A 21416-nucleotide genomic window follows, 5' to 3' on the forward strand; every position below is an offset into this window, starting at 1 on the left:
CGTGATATTGCACTCACTTTTTAAGTTGTGATTTTTTTGGTTACTTCAAATAGTAAATGGTAAATAGTTTAACAGGTTTACCAGAATTTGACATGCATGTATATAGTTATGAGGGATTGCTGCAAAGTCAACGCCAATGACTGTCCACTGTCTCTACATGCTCATCCAGGAGGAGTGAATGCTACAAGTCTCTGACTCAATGGAATCTGCTGGGTTTACTTAGACAGAAAAACGTTTTATCCAATTTGAATAAATAACTGAATCTGACTGAACTGTTCAATGGTTAGGATTAATTGGAATGTATGTACCTGACTTTTGTGAAGTGCCTTGAGACAACATGTGTTGTGAATTGGCGCTATATAAATAAACTGAATTGAATTGAATTGTATTGATTGAAATTGAACAAAAATCTCTAAAAAAGAGCCTTGTCGGCTTTTCTTTCTTACTCTAGACCTACTGAATTTGAGCTAAATTTTTAAAATGCATCTGTCCTGAGGTGTTTAGATCTGAAAAGTTGAAAAGGTTGTAAAAATAGTAACTTTTACATGAGAAATGCTGGGTCATTGCTAGCATCGATATTGGAGGGTTACCTTAGCACAGAAACCTGTTCTTGCATGCGAGAGTTGCACTATTTCAAATGTATTTGACAAAGCTGTCATGCATTTGCAAACACTCTCCCAGAGCCAATAATGTTGTAGAGGAACCTTTCCCCGTAGCTGCAACTGCATGTCTTTTGGGGTTTGCCACTACCGGCTTGACTGGCTTTTATGCCTATTCTTCTTTGCAAAATATCTCACACTCAGCAAAATTAGATATAAACATCTTGGAACATCAATTTTCGAATTATGCCACAGATTCTATATTGGATTTGTTTGGACATTGTCTAGTTGTATGTTTAGGATTGTTGTTCTGCTGGAACCTGAACCTTTGCTGCCGTCTCTTGCAGTCTTTTGCAGCCTCTAACAAGTTCTTTCCTGGATTACCCTTCATCCAACTTTCCATCAACATTGATCAGCTTCCTTGTTCCTGTCAAAGAAAAGCATGCCCAAAGTATAATGCTGCCACCACTGTGTTTCAATGTGGAGATGGTGTTCTAAGAGCGATAAGCAGCGATGGATTCCCCATACATTTTGCATGTATGCCAAAAAAATTGGTTTTATTTCAGCAGAGCCCCTTCTTCCACATGTTTGCTGTGTCCTCTAATTGGCTTGTGGCAAACTGCAAACAGGACGTTGTATGGCATGGTTCTTACCGCTTTTCCATAAAAGCTGGGTTTGCTGAGTGCACGACTAACAGTTGTCCGGTCAACAGATTCTCCCATCTGCCTGCTTCTCTTATTAATGTTCTCCTTGTCCGGCCTTTCAGTTCATTTGGATGGCCATGTCTTGTTAGATTGCATTTGTGCCATACTCTTTCCATTTTTAGGTGGTTGTTTGAACAGTGCTCCATCAGATTTTAGGGATCCGTTTGTTCTTTAATGTTGTCAAACAAACTTCTGAGACCTTCACAAAACACCTTAAATTACACTGAGATTAAATTACACAAAGGTAGACTCAGTTAATAATTATTTTTGCAGAAAGTTGGCCTTACGGGATTTTATTTAGGTGTATCAGAGTAAAGGGGCTATATACATAACCATGCTGCAATTTCTAGATATTTATTTTTTTAAATATATTTTTTAAAGCACATTATTTTTCTAAGATTTTGCAACTACTTTGTGTTTATCAAATTGCATAAAAACAATGTTACAAAATGTGGAAAAGTTGAAGTGGTGTGCATACTTTTGGAAGGCGATGCAAATGTAACTTATGGATGAAATGCAGTTCTGAAGACAGAAGTGAGGCATCTTTTTTTTAATTAAAATGATTAAAAACTACATTATCCGCAAACTTTACAAGCACTCATATGGAAGCAGTAATGGTTTCAGCACATACACATGTTTTTTAAATTAACATATCACTTTCAGATGTACATGCTTTGAGCATTGATAGAACCAAAGAGAGAAGCCTGACTTAAAATGAAAATGAAACTTGGGTTCTTTTATAAAGAAAACTGTTGGAACATTGTGCTCTTTAATTAAACATACAAAATAGGACTGACTTGTACACTTTGGCTTCATAGTTTTGCATAAACAAGGACAATAAAGTTCATTCAACACACAGATGAGTTGCCACAAATCTCAACATTTAAACAGTTTTACAGGCAGTTGTGTAGATCTTTTCTGGACGTAGCCACACAAATGTGTGATTTCTCTAGCTGCAGGATTATTTTGTGAGGTTTTCTACCAAGTAGAGGTTTCAGAGGATGAAAATACAACATGCTTTTCCTTAGTATGAATGAGACAACATTCGCTGAATAAAGTGGAAAACCTCTAGCATACATGTCTTCACCTGAGCTCCAAATGCAAGCATCTTTGGATGACTCTTCACTCTGAGTTTAAACCTAAGCAGTGTGGCAACTGAACATCCATCTCTCAGAGTCATTACCACAGTCTTGTAACTATCAGACACCTGATATCTGTTGTAAATACCTTAGATCTGGACAGGAGAAAATGATCTGCACAGACGTGTAAACAAACGCCGGAGCATGAGCAGTAAATTAGAGCAAGAGGGATAGTCATGACCACAAATGCTTCAAAGGATTACTGATTACTCAGAACAAAAGGACCTGTGCAGAAAAGAGACTGCCCTCAGTTTTGGTAAGAAGATCCCACTCTGGACCCCTCCTCGTTGCTCTGTCCCCTTATAAAGGCCCTCAGGGAAGTAGGAATATGCAGACACACCTGTGCTGCAGGATTATTACCTGTGAAGTATTTTTCAAAAGGACAATTGAAGCATGTTTGAACAACATGTGCAGGACTATTTCATATTTTGCTCTGCACACTTTCAAATCACCAAACAAAATGTAAGGAAAGTAAAAAAAAAAATAGTGCAAAAAATAGCTTTTTTTTCTTTTGTAAGCGCAGGAAGGCAAATTGTAAATAGTTTAAAAGATCATGGCTCTAGGATCTTTTTGGGCATATTTCATTTGGAATAAAGGTTTTAGTGCACCAAAGCTACATTGGAAGGCAACAAAATTACATTAAAAGTTTTTTTTTCATAATTTAGTTGCAATATATTACAAAAACTTGAACCAAATTCATACTTAACAAACATGGTATATATACTATTTATATGCTTATAAAAAAGGAAAAAATTAAAGAAAAATGCTTAAGGATTTGGGGTATTTGTATACATTTCCCCAACGTTTGGCTCAAATAAATATCAAAAGTAAACCATGTTGTCCAGTTAAAATAATAAAAAAAAATATAATTTCAGGCGTGGACTTCAGAAAAAAGCTTGAATAGAGAAGTTGGAAAAGAAAAAAAGTACAGACAACAGGACTTAACTTATCTGCATAAAATAAACCACACCATTTTTGTCTTTGACAATCCTTCAGTTATCATTCATTGTCCTGCTGAAACACGATACACTGATAAAACAGCAGAGAATTCATTTCTTAAACATGAAAATGCTTCTCGCTCAATAATGCAGCAATTGTTCTGAGACATTTCCTCTCTAACCAAACGCTAATGTCTCTGTGTGGAAAATAAATAGACCAAAAGGTTCTGCAGAAGTACTCTGAGCACATGAAACAGCCCTGTATGCTCATGATAACATTTTTACATCTGATGCAAATTTTTACACAAATGAAAGCTTAAAGGGACCGATTGCTACAGCAGTGCAGCCATGCTTGGCGAGGAGTCAGTCATGGAGCAGAAAACCAGTCCGACTTCTCTTCTCCACCTGCCAAGTGGGCTGGATCAGTCTGAGCAGTCTGTTTGATGAATGTCTGCTGTGGCTTTCAGTTCATCAGCCGTACTGATTGTTTGTACCTCCACGCTGTTGTTCGTTTGACTTCGATTACCTGTCTACATCACTGCAATGGCTTTCTAACTATTATTTACAGTCTCCGCTGCATGTCACCTCTACTCGTATGGCTTTGGAAGGTCTTGAGAGTACAGGTTTCAGCGCAGTGCAAGAGTTTACTCAGAAATTACAAAATGTCTTCAAACAGTAAAAGCAAAAGTTTTTAAAGCGAGAAAACAAAGGCAAACATGCAACATTTTTATGTTTTTTTTCTTCTTTCAGTTTTCAGCTTTGTTGTTCATCGTTCGCTTCACATCTCAACTCTCTCTTCTCCCAATCTTCAAATTTTCTAGCTCTCTTCCAGTCAATATGGTCTCCAGACGGACTCATCCAAGCGACCTGAAGCACTCATGGCTGTCGGAGAGTTGCTGTGGCTGCCATCAGCCTCCACGCCCTCGCTCTGGGTGTTTAGGCCGGGGTTCATCAGGCTGTTGGTACCTCCAGTGCCCGTGGCTCCCGAGCATGACAGGAGGCGGGTGGGGGAGCGCTCGCCCCCAGTGTTCCCTGGCGCCACCATAGAGAACTGGTAGGATCCTGAGCCCGTGCCGTAATACAGGTAAGAGTTGGACTGGAAGTTTTGAGACTGGTTGTTTGAGTAGGGGGGTGGCAGGTAGGTGTGGTATCTGGAGGAGGCTGACATGCTCAGGCCACTGATGCCGGTGCTGGAGGTGTTGGCAGAGTATGGGAAGGCCCCCGGGTAATGCATGCGGGGATCTGAGAAGCGAGGGTCTGTCAGTGGGGACAGAGATGAGAAGGTAGTCCTCTGTTGGAAGAGATCTGTAGTCCCTGTTTGAGACACAAAGAAGAAGTTAGAAGCATTCATGCATGATGGAAAACTGCTGTCACTGTGATAAAACAAAAGACTCATACATTTCCCTTTTACAAACAGCAGAAATCTTTTTATTATAACACATTTCCAGAGCAGCAAACCTTTCTAAACCTCATTTCTGTGCTCACATTTCTTGAGATAAACCACTCAATGGAAACATTTGCTCGAAAGTAATGAACTGAGACATTTTTTGGCTCAGTAACAGTCATCAAGCACTGACAGCACTTCATCCTGCAGCCTCATGCACAAGACTGAAGTTATGAAAAGGTCCCCCTCGCCAGCACCCCCTAGCAGTCCTTCAAAAGGAAATCAACGTACAGCTTTCTGTCCTCTGAGCAATGAAAAGGGGCATTGTCAGTGGTAAGGGGTGCTTTGTATAAACACTGACGGCTTGTTGCACTGTTGTGCAACATATCATAAATCATGCTTAGGTGAAACAGGCAGACGTTCAGAATGAGAGAGAGTAGTTTTCTGGTATGTCTAAATGTGTATCACAGTGCAGATCCTGTCAAAGTTAAATGTGAAGTGTGAGCTCACGGGTTACAGAGCTGAATCCTTGTGGGTCTTTATACTTTATTTAGCAGCCAGAAGGGAAATATAAATAAAGTTGAAAGCTTTAAAGCAGGTTTGAAATTTCTTAACTCCTTATTTTTCTTCTTATTTATAAAGACATATGATATTACGTAGTCTTACATTCTTAATTATTCCTCCCTCTTTATGTCTCATTGTTTTAGATTGTGCATGCATCATTAAAATACATTTATTTCAGTAATTCAATTGAAAATGTAATGCATTAAATAGATTCATTATATACACAGTGATACATTGTGTGCGTCTATTTCTGTTTATTTTGAGTATTTATATTACTGTCCTATACCTAATGAAAACCCAATATTCAGTTTCTCTACATAAGGTGAATGAAAAATGTGTTTTATTACATAAATGTCAGCCTAGCAAAGTATTCCCATGTACTGTACACTATATGCACTCAATGCTTGGTTGGGGTTCCTTTTTCACTAATCACTGCATCAATGTGGAATGGCATGGAGACGATCAGCCTGTGGCTCTTGGTAAGGTGTTAAGGAAGTCTATTTGCTTTAATAGCGGCCTTTAATTTGTCTGCATTATTGGATCTGCTGGTTCATCAATCATAGTGATACCATGGTCAGTAAAGCAGGTTTTGATTAACAAAGCTGCAATTATCTCTTTTGTTTGCACACCTATTTTTCCTTCCGACTTTTTCCTTCCACTTAACCTTTCATAACATTAAATATCTGTATTGGAAATCCTTTTTGGTATATATATCTTTGGTATATATATATATATATATATATATAATGACCTTTTTTATTTACTGAAATAAACAAACTTTGAGATGATATTCTAGATTATTTAGTTATCTCTACATACATGTGAAAAATTGTCGTCAGACTGCTCCTGGCCTAAATGTCATGGAACGGTAAATGCACTTTAAACATCTTTGGGTGTTGGAGAAAGTATCTCATACCTGCTGTTAGCATAGTTAGCACCACAGCCATACCTGCCGCCTGCACGCACATTCATTCATCTACACAGAGCTCTGTATTTGGTTATTTGTTTGTCCCAATGTGACTTTTTCTGGCTCAATGTGCCCACATGACTGTAAGTGTAAAATAGAGATTTGGATGGCAGAGAAAAGAGAGCTTGTATTTATGAAATAGCAACGATTGCACGCTACACCCCTTGGGGGAGATGCCAAACTTGTGTGCTGCAGTGTTGTTGGAATCTCTTTTCCTTATGTCTGGAGGACTGGGTCCAATTTTTGGAGACAGAAGATAGAAAATGCTCCTTTGCAATTTCCATTGGTCCTGCTATACTGTGATTCCTTTTTCTTCCTAACACACTTTTGCATTTTGTTTTCCTTTTATGAAAGCAGAGAGGTTTATTGGTGGTGGGGTGCAGTTTCTTTTTCCAGCAGTCGGCTCCATATCTGATTTCATGCAAAGAAAATCCAAGCCATCAGCTGCTGTTGATTCGGGTGAAGTGGAGTCAGATTATTTCCTACCGGACTCCCAAAAAGCTTTTGCTCCCTCTGTGTGTGTGTGTCCCTTCATCTCTCCCTGCCTGGTCTAAATTTAAGCCTCAGGGTGGAGCTGGGGAGGGGACATGATGGCTATGGCTGCTGCTGCCCACCCTGCTCATGATCTCCCCGTTGATTGGAGTTGGTGGAAACATGGTGGCTAAACTGTGGCAGGGATCGGCTCCTGCGATTTGTCAGGGGAAACTGGATTGGACACTTATCACAACACGTTAATGGGCTTGTTCAGGCTCAGGCTCTTGGCTGGGAGCCACAAGGTGTCTGCAGACACCCTCCAGGCTCAATGGTACAGTAGCTCCCTCTGGAGGAGAGAAAGAGCTAAACAAACTGCTGTGTGACTAAGAGGATGTCTGTTTTTTCTCGCTCCTGCATACCTTTTTGCATCCCCACCCTCCCCAACCCACTGTAAGTACAGGCTTGGCTGTTGTGGCTGCGGTAATGGCGGTGCATCTTTGGCCGAGAGGGTCTTCCCAACCAAGCCTTGCAGTAGTTGCCTGTAACCTCAGCGCCACAAACCCCACACATGATCTCCATTAGACTCATCTGAAACGTGTTGACTAAATTGCAGAGACAGGAGAAGGGATGGAACCCAGAGGGCTCGCTGGCACCGTCTGCTGTCTGTGATGTTCCCAGTCTGTGAAGTGGGTAGGTGGGAATCAGGGATTTTATTGAGAACATTGTGTTCCAGTGCTCCTTCTCTTCCTTTGCTGGTTCTGAGACCTGCAAACTCTATAAGGGCTTACCTCTTTTCTACATAGTTCAAGAAGTCCACTAGTCCACACTCAAGCGTGTAACCCAGATATGGCCGGAGGTTTGTCTCATTTGCTTACGGGAGAAACTGATTTTGGTTGTTAACATAAGAGCAGGTTTGAGGCGATCGCCTCCATGTGTGTTTAATTGTGCATCAGGGCGTATACGTGTGTATGTGTTTGTCCGAATGTGGTAGCTGGCGATGGGAAGATGCAAATCCAGGCGCTCACCTGTGAAATGTTTACTCAGGATTGATGCAAACTGTGACAGCCAGGGCCCAGGGAATGGTGTCTCAGGCAAATAAGGTGGAGGGAAGGAAATAGGGAAAAGAGAACTCCAGCTGGTACAGCTACATGCTACAGTCTTATCCCCAAAGAGACCTTGTTGCAGTATTAAATAATCTGAAAGTTTTTGATACACTGACTGGTTTGAACGGTGAATGCCATTAAGATTAGGAGTCTCTGTTGATACCCTTGGGACGGCTGCTGCTTTAGTCCATGCCAAAGAATAGGAGACTCAAATGAACACAAATGATTTCCAGGTGTTTGTTTAAGCGCCAAGCTCTCGCAGTCGGAGCTTCAAGCTGAATGCAAATGACAATCACCTCTGTGCTGTAGAACCGCAGTCAACAGCCTCAAAAGCTTCATCTATGGTAACGCTTCATCATGCCAGAGCAGAGTGTTTTTGCATGTTGTCCACTTGTGACATGCAATACAAGCAAAGGGAAGCGGAATTTGTGATTGTAGAAAAACCTGAGATTTTACTAATGTATCAAGAAGCAAGGTGGCATGATAACTATGTTTATTTGTTAAGTAAATCCTTTCCATGGAGATACATGGTTCTCCCATGTGATTTATTGCCCTGACTACTGGTCTTTTGTGTTTGTGACTAGTTTCAAATCCTGGAAATGCCAGCTTTAAAAGTCATATTTCTATTTTGATAAATTAAAAGGGAGTGTGACTACTAAGCCCCATCTAAAAGTCTTCTTTGTGTCTCAAAGTGGGCTCTCTTTACAGTGTGTGTGGATGACTCAGCATGTCTGGTGTGGAGTTGGTGGTTTCTATGTAAGATGTGGATTAAAGCCAGTGGGGGCTGCTAAGAAAGCAGCAAAGATCCACATCACCAAGAGACAAAGGAAAGAAACACTGAGTAGGAGGGGAGGAAGAAGGGAGACTCAGTGGTGGTGTTAGTGGATTGTAATGGGATGTAGTAAGGCTCTTCAGACAAAATCAAAACAGACCCCACCCCTTATGTTACATATGTGCCGATTTCTTAGAATCCAGCAACTCAAAGCAGAGTCACAGGGCTGTGTTGATACAGAAACAGAGAGAGAGATGTCAGTTTCTCACCTGGCCATGATCTCAGATCCTCCTCCACCTTACAGGTCTTCAGAGCGGAGGTATCCATCTGCTCCGGCCACAGAGCTACAGCAAAACACAAATGAACCAACAGGTCAATACTGTTACATACAGTTGTGCACTGAATTCTTGTGCACGCAAGAGTTTGTTTTGTGGATTTTTTTCATCAAACATTTCCTAAACTCTTCCAATTCTGTCAAATATCCAGCCAGAATGATGCCAGAAGCATGTTGATGGCTATGAAAGTGTGCAGTTGCATAGCTACAGCATAACTAGCCAAAATATATTAAGCTAAATTTGATTGGTGATGCATATATTTAAGCCTGTATGTATGATTCTGATCTTGTGTAGATTAGAAAAAAATCCATATAGTGAAAAAAACTGTTCAAATAAATCATTAAAAACCCCAAACAACCAATACTTATGCGATTCTGACAAAAACTGTAGGATTCTCTGGAGGATTGAAACATTAGAATACACAAACACATGTATGGGTTGTAAATGTTTGATGTTTATAGTTATGAAATCATTTTATTTGGCTTGGGAACCTAAAACACAATCCAAATAACCTTTTTATGACAGACTGGTCCAAACTGTCCTGACACCTGGTGGTTTTGAGATGTTTGTTCCTGTCACAGGTTGGCATCTGCTGACTGAGCAGTGAAGACTGGGAAGAGAAGGGGTGGGTTTCTCACCACAGTGAGACCAGGCTTGGAAAAACACGCTCAATGGGTGCATATGATGTATTTTTGGGCCCTTCAGGCGAGACACTGGAGGAGGTGTGATCTGTGAGGCGTAGGATACTTGGTAGCCTGTCCAGCAGAGCTGTCAGGAAGCGAAGGAAGGGTCAAGGACCTGCTGGCCCAACGCGTGGGACCCAGCTTCACACCTGACGGCTACACCGCAGCAGGCTTGGGACAAACAGCTGGTATTTATTCAAAGTCTGAGATGGTGCATTTGCTACAAGACAACCTGCACGAAACTCTGTGGACACAGGCAGTTTAACACATGATTAATACCAAACCAAATTAATCACATGGTATTCTCTTTTTGATGACAAGAGCAATCAGCCATGACTCTGATGCCACAGTTAAGTAAATTCCCAATCTCTCATTGCTACAACTAGCTCTTCAAATGATGCCAAAGGGTAAAGATGGGGGGGTGGCACTGGGTATTTTAGCCACAGCTTGTGTAAGATCTTTGCTTCCCCTGGAGCCCCTCCGTTTCCTTTGCAAATGTCCAAATCAGCACTCAGCCACCGAGAGGTCCCGCACTATGCCTCACAATGGCAAATTCTTACACATAAATGGCCTTATTCAGGGAAGCTTGCAAGCAGCTGGTGCGATTCGCTCAAGAAAATAAACATTTCCTTCAAATATTTTGATTGGCCACCAGACAACGTCAATAGCAGAGACACAGATTACCCCTGTTAATAGGAGGACCAGCCCCCTAGGAGGAGCTGAGGAGTTGGGAAATGGTGAAGTGTTGACTGCGTCACTAATTAGGCTGTTCTGAGATGGTTCCAGTGCAATTTTGGGGACGACACAAATAAATCCCCTGCTTTTGAATTTTATGCAGAGATGAAAGGGATGGCTGAGAAGTTGCTTGAGCCAAAATGGCATCCCATCCTCATGACTCCGGATCTAGCAACGCCTCTGAGACATGTAATGCATTTGGCGTAATGAAGCATGTCATTGAGAGACAGTGAATACTGGTCCTTGTGCTGACTTCCTGTTTCGCTCAGGCCTTAGGCGTCACACAGGGGAGAGAACATGTGTGTGAGAGAGAGGAAGACAGAAAGAAAGACGCCGAGCGAGGAAAGCAAAGAGAAAGAGAGCGCGTTACAGAGGGGAGGAACACGGCCTTGGCTCAGCTATGTGGGACATTTGATATGTCTTTTGAGCCCTCACTTATAACGTGAGCAAAAACAAACACATGGGCTGAAAAATCCTACGTTCTCTTTGAGAGCTGGTTGTTCGGCCGCCCTCCCTTCCCGTCTCTCCCCTCACTCAATAGAGACTGCTCATGGCATACATGCAGTTTCTGTAATTGCTGAAATGTAAAACCCAGCCCTACTCTGATGTGAAATTATAACTTACACAAACAGTTGAGTCTGGTTTAAAAAAATCTCACTCACTCTCACTTCTCCTTTTTCTTTGTTTTTCACAAAGTTGGTGGCTTCAGAAAATTTCTTTTCATACAGAAACATTTTCATTTTAGAAATTGATTTCTGGGTCACATAAAAACAAAACAACAAACCACAAATAAAGCTTTCAGGCACCATGACAAACAAACTCTGTCAGCCACTGGCATATTATATAAATATTGAAGAGCAGAAGTAAAACAGAGTGTCTAAAAGACTGCTCCAGATTCCTTCATTTTGGTTATATTAGCCTCACAGCCTTTGGCTTCGGTCTCGCAGAAACTTAATGAGTGTGACGCCTACTCTCAAACATCCCCGCCGCTACCTGACGGTGCTAATTTCATGCCCCGCTACTGCTTCTAATTAGCTTATCATGTCACTCTTGACGTGTCAATTGGTTGTGCGCTTCCCAGCCGAGGCGGCGGCAGCAGTACCTCCTCAAACCCGGGGGTCCGGCCGGCTTGTTTATGCGGAGTAAACAGTGTGGTCGCTGTGGACGAGGTGGGAGGGGGTGCAGCTGCATTAAAAACCTTCTCAAGTTAAGTCCAGGCCAGAGGCCACAACGTTGAGATACAGAGCAAGATGGCCAAGGCACAGCTGCAGCAGATGAGTGCCAGTTCAGCGAAATGAAGCCAGAAGTAACAACATTTGAATCAAGTGTCATACATGGAAAGGATTTGCTCTTTTGTATGTACGATGCCTTGCAAAATTTTCAAACTTCTGTGTATTTTATTGGTATTTTATGTGATCAACCAACACAAGGTATCACATAATTATGAAGTGGAAGGAAAATGACACATGGATTTCTGTGAAGTGTGCCATGCATTTATATTCAGGCCCCCTGAGTCGTTACCTTAGTCTCTACTGGCTTTGCTGATCTACAAACTGAAAGTTTTGCCTATTTCTCTTTGGAAGATATTTCAAGCTCAGTCAAATTGGACTGAGAGTTTCTGTAAAGAAAATATTTCAAGACTTGCTAAAATCTCTCTATTGGGTTTAGGATTGGACTTTAACTAGCCCATTCTAACAAATGAATCCGCTTTGACTTAAACCAACCAAGCATTTGGCTTGCCCAGTGTTAAGGTTATGTTCCAGGATTGCCCTGTGTTAGCTTCATTCAGCTAAAATTTCCATTTTCAGATAATGTATTGAACAGGGACAATGTTTTATAACGTTCTTTAAACTTCTCCGCAACTTTCTCCCTGGCCTGTCAATGTTCTCCAACAAACGTCAGAGGCCTTCACAGAACATCTGGATTAATACTGAGATTACATTGCACATGTATACTCTGTTAAGTAATTAGGTGACTTCTGTGGGAAGTTGGTTACATTTGATTTTGTTTAGCAGCATCAGAATAAAGGAGGCTGAATATAAATCCACACCACATTTTTAGGTTTTGTGTTTCTTTTGTAAAAAAAAAAACAACCAAATTTTAAAACGGTGATTCTAACACTTTTCTAACACTTCATAATTCTGCACTATTCTGGTTTCCTAACAAATGAAATCCCATTAAAATACATTCAGGTTTGTGGTTGTAATCTGACTAAATGCAAGCGTTTTTGCAAGGCACTGTAAAATTTGAGGCATAAAATGTGTGTATGGTTTAAAAATTGAATTGGGGGAGAATGCAGCTGATATTAATACCATCACCACACATAGTGAGACACCCAGAGAGGCGATTTCGAGCCCTCATCAAAGCTCAGAATGGTGGATGGTGGAACGTTATGCTTAAGGTCTGATATTTATCTTCAGAGGGAGAACGCGCAGGTGTTGGAACAAATAACATGTCAAACGATACCACCTCAAAAGTGCCAGCACTTTCTGTTTGGATGATTAAATTGGTGGTGTGTTTCCTTTCTTCCCCCTTTTTAACAGTTAAAGCATGTTTAAGTCAAAAAACGTCTTTCTTCTCAGCTGCCTGTTTGAGCTCATGCCAGGAGCTTGTTTTGTCTGGATTAAGGTAAAAACTGAAACCTGTTTTCCACTTTTTTCCACCCTTTGAGCTAAATCACTTCTTCAATCATGCTTTTTGGTTTTGTTTTAGACTGGAAAGACCTATGTATACACACTAAAATGTTGTCAAATTCAGATGAACCTGGAGGAGGAAAAAAGAAAACGATGCCACCCACAGATACAACCAGCTACACATGTATCTCGCTTGAGGTTTTGAAAACCAGAATAACAATTTAGTGCTTGATTGTCTGAGTGTCAGATTTGCTTGGGTGCACCAGGTGAACCACACATTTTCAAACACACACACACACACACACACACACACACACAAACACACGCACACACACACACACACACACACACACACACACACACACACACACACACACACACACACCTCCGCCTGAGAATCATTCCACATGTCTAGCAGGCTTACCTGTGGCCACTGAAGAACAAAAACAAGCAGCGACTGCAGCGTCTGCCAGCGTGCAGGAATCCTGTCACTACATGCAGTGTAATGAGCTCTTAATTACCCCGTCTGTCTCGGGCGCTAGCAGAACACTTACAACACCATTCTCCGTGTGTGTGAGAAGTACTGTGTTTTTTATTTTCAATGTCTCTATGGTGCAATTGTGTGATTTAAGATTTTGCATAGATGTCTGAAGACACGTCCTGCTCCCAACACACCAGACAATATTTCATGCCTCAGACAACAAAATGAAGCAAGAAGGCTTTGAGGAGAGGTGACACCATCTTTTCCTCTTCTTCTTTTTTGGTTGTTCTCAGGGGGAAAATGTAGGATAATGGAAAACATATTTTGTAACAGCGAGACGGGAATCCATTTAATTATAACTTGCTGATTGGTGATCTATCACCCAGCAATACTCAAACAAACAGGCCTCGGGATTTAAAGCGTCAACAGAGCGCAACACTGTCTGGCAGGGCTGTAAAAAGCAGAGACGTGCGTGTTGTTGATATGTAAACACCTCCCAACGACTCTGGATGGGATTTATTACAACAAGTCTATTTTTGTTTGAGCTTTGCTTCTAATTCTGCAGCCCTTGTCGTCTGCATGTACTGGATGCTGCTCAGCAAAGACAGCAAAGTGGGAAGGGGGGCACGGCCATTTTGCTCTGTTATTTAATTATTTTACCACTCTTGCCCTGCGGTGCAGCATTGATGACGGTAATACCGCAGATTAAGGTGTGTGGTTTTCATGTGCCTTCCCTTCCTCTGCAGCTGTAACACGAATCTCAAGGCCTTCAGCCTCTCTGACACTTCCAGCTGATGTTAACACGTTTTGTGGACTCTCCGTTTATGCGCCGCACAAGTGTGTTTTGCAACCTTTGAAGACTCAAAAGTATGTGATGCTCTAATTCCTGCCCTAATCCTATGCGAGGAGTCTGCCGTCTGGACCATGTCTACACACCTCTGCGCCCCGCATGTTCAAGACAGGCCTCAGAAGCTTAAAGCTCCCAGTATAAGCTTAGCTGCAGGGGACTTTCTGCTGGCGGACAACCCACAGAGCTTCTGCCAAAACCAAAAATTACCATCATAGTGCCGGCATTGTACACAGTACATATAAAAGAGCAAGTTATTTTGAGTTTACTGTAGCTGCTGTTTCTAAAATGGCTGACGTGTTTTCATCGTGGTACAGGACGTGCGAGGGAATAACATTAACATCAACAGAAAGTAAGGACATGGGGGAGCACGGATAAAAGACCCAGCGTTCCCAGCAGTCAGCTGTTAGATTAGGCCCAAACTGGTGACTCAACGGTGCCTAAGCTTAAGCACAAGGCCAAACACTGTACGGTTGTGATGCACTGAGATAGGGTTACGCCCACGCACAGCTCCCAAACAAGCTCTCCTGTCCGCAGTAACACGCTCGCACAAAGGTAATGAGAATGATTAGGCTGCATGAGAACTGGAGAGTGGGCGGGAGGGGAGTGAACACATTCATCCTGCATGCTTCCAGATATCCAGTTGAGGAGGGTCTGACACATGATGAGGAATGAAGACTCATCCTCACCCCAGCCGTCATCCAGGCAGCTGTTCTCAAAATACACATACACACACACATACACACAGAAACACAAGAATAATAAAAAAAACAAAAAAATCACACCACCTCAGTCTAAGTCACAGCCTTCCTCCCACCCCCTCACTTTCGACCAGTCTGGGACTGACGTTGGTGCCAAGGTAGCGGACGGCTGTTACATTCCTGAAGCTGTAATGGGAGGTTCAGCCAAAGCTGACTGGCAGGACCGGCTGTGTCACCTGGCAGTTAGTTCTGTGGGGGAGCGGACCCTCCAATGCTGGTTGTCCAGGTACAAAACTGGACAACCCCCCCCCACCACACACACACACACACACTCCCCCCCCCCCCCCACACACACACACACAAACTGCCACCCTAGAACTCAACAGCCCATCACCATGAATGCCTCAAGCTAAAGCCCTCAACAGAATTTCAAGTGTACACAGATTTGTGGTACAGATTACTTTACACCAGTTTCCCTCAAAGTGAGGTGAATTTTCACAGTTATGGTTTTTATTTTGAGGAAGTCAGCTGCAAATGCCTGAAGTCCTCACCTTGTGTGGTGCTGAGGTGCGTTTGGTGGATGGGGCGTGGATTGTTGTTCACTGGGCCTAACCGCATAGTTCGCTGGTAGCGCTCGATTTCTGAAAGCCGGTCAGAGAACTGCATCTTCGTGGTGTCTTCCATCTTCACTCTGTGCCCTGCGGTATGGAGAAACATGCACATTTTAGCTGGTGCTGATATTTTTGTAGTCTACAGGTGCAGCTCACTAAATCAGAATATCATTGAGAAGTTGATTTATTTCAGTAATTTAGTTCAAAATGTGAAACCTATGTACTACATAGAATCATTACATAAAGAGACATATTTCAAGTGTTTATTTAATAGATTTTTGATGATTAACAGCTAATGAACATAAGCAATCACATAAGATAATAAACAGAGGATTTTAATGGCTAAAGGTTATCCTATGGCCAACACAAAATCGTCGATGACTACTGGCTCAAGAGTTGTCCAGGAGACACTGAGTCCCTCCACAACAGGGCTAAGCCACAAATAGCCATTACTATAGACGCTGGGTGTTTAGATTGCTGTCTTCAAGCATTTCAATGGATAGTTGAGGAGAAGGAAAAAGTGTGTTCTGTGTATTGTACGGATTCTAACATTTACTGGAAGCTGTGTTTTATCAAGTTCAAAGCTGACTTTGAACTTGATAAAACACAGTGGACCAAAATCAGTAAATGACATGGCTGCATTACTGGGGAAACCTCTGACTGGACATCAAGTAAGTTGGATTCCATTTCTCTCTACTCTTCTGTGCCTCTGGGACCTTTATTTCTAAAATGAAATTGCAAAATTTTAGCTTGGACCTCTAAGCAACAGTCCAGTTCTTTCTCTTCATATCCAAAGTAAGGTGGTTTGGACTGTTTCTGGTTTAGCAGTGGTTTAACATAAGTAAATGTAAATAGTGGTAGCCCAGATTCTGGATAGGTCGTGAAGAACAGATTCCAGCTGCAGTTGAATGGGCTTTGCTTTAAAATCTTCACAAACCTGTAGTAATCCCTGTTGCTTGTGCACCTTTTTCTGCCACAGCTTTTCCTTTCACTGAACTTTTCCGTAATATGTTTAAATACAACACTCTGCAAAGCCAGCTTCTTTGGGCAGCTGTCAAATCAGCAGTCCTACCCATGTTGGTGTAGGCCAGAACATTTCTTTATTAAAAATACACTTTAAATTATTCCTTTGTAATATTCCAGTTTTATAAGAACTTGAATATTGGGTTTCCATTAGCTGTGTCCCATAGCTGAAAATAATTTATAAAAATAAACGTTTGAAATATGTCTGCTTCAAATGTTGTGTGAAATGAATCTATGCAACATGAGTTTCACTTTTTTCACAGAATAACTTTTATATCATCAAATGTACTCAACCTCAGATGGCACCCCTAAACTTACCCCTACATTATTTCAAGCTAAATAATGCTAAAGCTAGAGGAAACCACTATTTCTATTTTTCAGTTGAAACACAAAAATATTATTAGAATGTCAGCAGACCTTGAAATACATTGGCTAGACACTAAATGTTGCCCAGGCTGCACCTGCTGCCACGTCACCCGCAGATAACGATAATGTAAGTGGTTGAAAATAATTGCTGGAGGAATGTTGTTTTCCCTGAAACTGACGTCTCATAAAGTGTAAATTGCTGCGTTAGGCATCTCTTCAAAGTGATTAGGTTAAATGTTCTTTATCTTTACAACCTCATTTCAAAACAAAAGCAAAAAGTGACTATATCTACCCCTAATAACATCCCCCTCTCTTGCTCTCTCTCTCTCTCACACACACACCCCTTCACAAACACAAATTCAGGTCTGACTGACACAGCACTGAGAAGGAAACACCCAAACAAGACCTCATAGTCATCAGTCTTCCATGTAGCAGAGAAAAAAGACAGAAAGCTGTTTATGTGCACATAAACATGTGTTCAGGAGGTGAAGACTAACTCTTGGGAAAGAAAGGTGACGCATTTCTGCTGCACCAAGAAAACTAACCAACACACTTAGTGCCCTTATCACTCTCCGGTCCCCTTTGGGGAAATGGTAAGAGAAGAAAACGAGTTTTGATTGTGCCTTTTTATGTGGACGGACACATGTGTATTCGCACATGCACATGCTTTACATGTGAACACACCTTAAATGTCAGACATGAGTCCGGATGCGTCTAATGGGAGGAAAAGATTTAATGTAACTATCAATGCACCAAAAATGTGTGTCAACCAGCATGTATACATTCTGTGGTTTTCTCCCTGGCATCTCTATAGAGAAGCCTAATGTGAAGTAATGGCTGGATTTGAATATTTTATCACTATATAAAGGGGGCAAGGCAGACGAACCAATATGGATTTTGCCCATCCTTTCTCTCCACTGACCCATGGGCGATATATCTTTCCTCCGAGGCTGACCCATGGGTAAAGTTTCCTCATGTTTACCGCTCTGTCCATTTGTTTGGGCCCACCGCCTCTCTTCAGTCTTCTTTAGAAAAACTATATAGAAATCTTAAGCTCAGATGCACCCTGGGACACATAGACTGTGTGTGTGTGTATATATCTTCTATATTTGTTATCTTCATAACGAATAATTGGTTTATACCTGCAGCTATCACTACCGAAGCCTAATGAAGTTTAAAATTATGATTTCACCTTTCTAATTGTGTTTCCACAATGCACCTTTATTTCACCAGATGAAAGCACAAGCTGGCGGCAACTAGGTGTTGCCTTATGAGATAAACTTCACTTTGACGTGTCAAGTTATTTTAATCTTGCAACATGTCGTACCAGGCCTATTATCAATGCATGAATGATTCATGGAGCAGAGGTGAGTACCTTACCAACATCCTTAACAGAAAATGGAACAAAAGCAAGAACTTCTAAAAACATTCAGAACCCCTGAAAAGGTGACCAAGACCAAAGTACATAAATATCTGGTTTCTCAAAGAAAATAAATAAAAGATGAGGGATGATTAGTGAGAATCTAGCAGCAGAGAGAACTCCAGGATGTTGTTTTTGACACGTTCTGATCAGCAGTAGCCTTGAACTTTAAAAGTTTGAGAAAGACTGTTATGAATAATCTTCCAGAGCAGAAACTACAGTTCTTCTGCTGCTCTAAAGCGGCTTGATTGAAAGGAAAAGACAGTCTGCCACTGTTCCACTTTGGTCCATGCCATTATGCTGGAACACCCCCTTCTCGTACGCTCTGGGATATCTCTTTATTCAAATCCTTTGCAGTCCGTCTGTCTTCTTTTTAAACTGCGAAGGAAGGAATGAAGGCCGAAGTTTTCTGTCTCTGACACACAGAGACTACTGTTGGTTCCAGGCCAGAGCAGTGCCAGCCAGGGGTAGCAGCCCTCCAAATATAGCTGCTATATGTGTCCTTGTGTAGTTATTAAGAGATTTGCACCACCTCAAACGGTTGAGGTCAGGGAAATGATACATCCCACTGCTCTCTGGCTGGAAAGAAAAAGCAGACGCCACAGGGAGGAAAAAAATGATAATTGGTCAGTTTTTCTGTTTCCAGTGGTGGTCTGAGATGAATTGGCTTTTTAGAGATGAAAGTGATCATTCAGCCGCCCACAAACACACACACACTCGAGCTGCAGATCCCGTGGCCCGGTTCCAGCTGGCAGGGACACACACACACACACACACACACACACACACACACACACAAACACACACACACACATACGCTGCATGTGGCGACAGTGTTCACAGCTTCCAGCAGGGGGTTTAGTGGGAGGCTGATGTGTTTTTTTTTCGTTTTTTTTTAGGAGTGGGGGAGCTTTAGATGCATCATTGAAGCAAGGCCTGGAGCCCATTAACCCAGGACCTACAGTTGCTGTTAACACTACTAATCAACTGGTAGGCAGCTTAGAATCCTCTTTCCCTTTGTCCTCTGATTTTCTACTCTTTTCTTTCTTTAGTTGCATAAAATTATCATTTTAATAACAGATTGTTTTGTGTATTTAACAAAACCGATTATTATTTTTTGCCATATCCCTAATCAGTAAAGCATTGGTGGAGAAGTTGTTGGCCCAAACAGATCTTGGGTTCGGCTCCTGGCTAGGGATGCAGTTTGCACATTCTCCTTGTGCATGGGTGGGTGCTCTCCAGGTACTCCTGCTTCCTCCCTCAACCCACAAATATGTACTTTAGGTTAATCACCTGCTCCAAATTGACCTTAGCTGTGACCAAGTAGGTTGTGTTCCTACGTTCCCCAGGAATCTACTAGTGACCCGTCCACTGTGTATCCTGCTTCTTTGTCTTAAAAACATGTGTCCTTAAAAAAAACAGTGTACAAAACCTTTTATTGTCTATCTTGCACACTTGCTGCAATTGCCTGACAATTATTTAATATATCATCAAAAACTTTATTAATTTTAGTTTGTCAACTCTAAAAGTTCAACTTGAGATTCGTTACACACAGAGCATATTTTAGTTTTTTATGACTATGAAGAGAACACAATATTCAAGAAGCTGGCTCTTACTGCAATGTTTGCATTAATGTAAAGTTGGGTGGAAGGAAAAAATAACCCACATAAAGATGCACAAACAACCTACACAATCATGGGGAAGACATTTTTGACAGTTGTCCAGCAGACAGTCATGCACACCCGACACAAGGATGGTAAGTCACCAAAAATCATTTCTAAAGATTCTGGATGTTCAGAGTGCTGTATCTAAGCATATTATCGGAAAATTGGAAAAATAGGTGAATAGCAACGGAATAATTAGTGTTGAAAGGCTTGTGAAGCAAAGCCTATTAAAGAGTTTGGGGAGATTCACAAGGCACAGACATCAGCTGAAGTCAGTGCTTCAAGAGCCACCACACACAGGGGAAGACAGGAGACCAAACTCAGCAAGGCACCCTGGGCTTCCTTACACCTCAACAGAGCCACAGGTTGATCGCCTCCTTGCCATGCTGCATTGAAGCAGTAATTCATGCAAAAGGTGCCCCAACCCAGTTTTTTATACTTGTTTTTTATTGGTTCTATGTTATATTTAAATTTTCTGAAATTTTGGGGTTTTCAGTTGCTGTAAACCACAATTATAAAATTTATTATAAAACAAATACACTGCCCTGCCAAAACAAAGTCGCCACCTGGATTTAACTAAGCAAATAGGTACGAGCCTCCCATTGAATAATTACTGCATGGGCGATTATGTTTCAGCTGGCAACAAGTTATTTAACCCATCTGGTGCAATGAGTTGCTTCTCATTTCTTAAACAACCATGTCGAAAGACACACCCTGTGGTCGTGGAAAAGATGTCAGTCTGTTTCAGAAGGGTCAAATCATTGGCATGCATCAAGCAGAGAAAACATTTAAGGAGATTGCAGAAACTACCAAAATTGAGTTAAGAACTCTCCAATGCATTGTTAAAAACTGGAAGGATAGTGGGGACCCATCATCTTTGAGGAAGAAATGTGGCCAGAAAAAAATCCTGAATAATCGTGATCGGCGATCACTTAAACGTTTGGTGAAATCAAATCGAAGAAAAACAACAGTAGAAATCTGGGCTATGTTTAATAGTGAAAGTAAGAGCATTTCCACACACACAATGCAAAGGGAACTAAAGGGATTAGGACTGAACAGCTGTGCAGCCTTAAGAAAACCACTAATCAGTGAGGCTAACTGGAAAAAAAAGGCTTCAATTTACTAGGGACCCTAAAGATTGGACTCTGGAGCAATGGAAGAAGGTCATATGGTCTGATGAGTCCAGATTTACCCTGTTCCAGAGTGATGGGCGCATCAGGGTAAGAAGAGAGGCAGGTGAAGTGATGCACCCATCATGCCTAGTGCCTACTGT

At 41.6% G+C, this 21416-nt stretch overlaps 1 protein-coding gene across 1 annotated transcript in view; it reads right to left on the reverse strand.

Moving 5' to 3' along the window:
- Positions 1 to 1838: 1838 nt before the first annotated feature.
- runx3 (RUNX family transcription factor 3) overlaps positions 1839 to 21416 on the reverse strand; it is a 32331-nt gene continuing 12753 nt past the window's right edge. Inside the window, exons 4-6 of the mRNA XM_047345615.1 lie at positions 15611 to 15757; positions 8914 to 8988; positions 1839 to 4694 (exon numbers count right to left, since the gene is read on the reverse strand). Of these exons, the coding sequence (XP_047201571.1) occupies positions 4213 to 4694; positions 8914 to 8988; positions 15611 to 15757 (704 nt within the window). The 3' untranslated portion in view covers positions 1839 to 4212. The remainder of the gene's footprint in view (positions 4695 to 8913; positions 8989 to 15610; positions 15758 to 21416) is intronic.

This window comes from Girardinichthys multiradiatus, chromosome 19 (genome assembly GCF_021462225.1).
Source record: "Girardinichthys multiradiatus isolate DD_20200921_A chromosome 19, DD_fGirMul_XY1, whole genome shotgun sequence".
Taxonomy (NCBI): Eukaryota; Metazoa; Chordata; class Actinopteri; order Cyprinodontiformes; family Goodeidae; genus Girardinichthys; species Girardinichthys multiradiatus.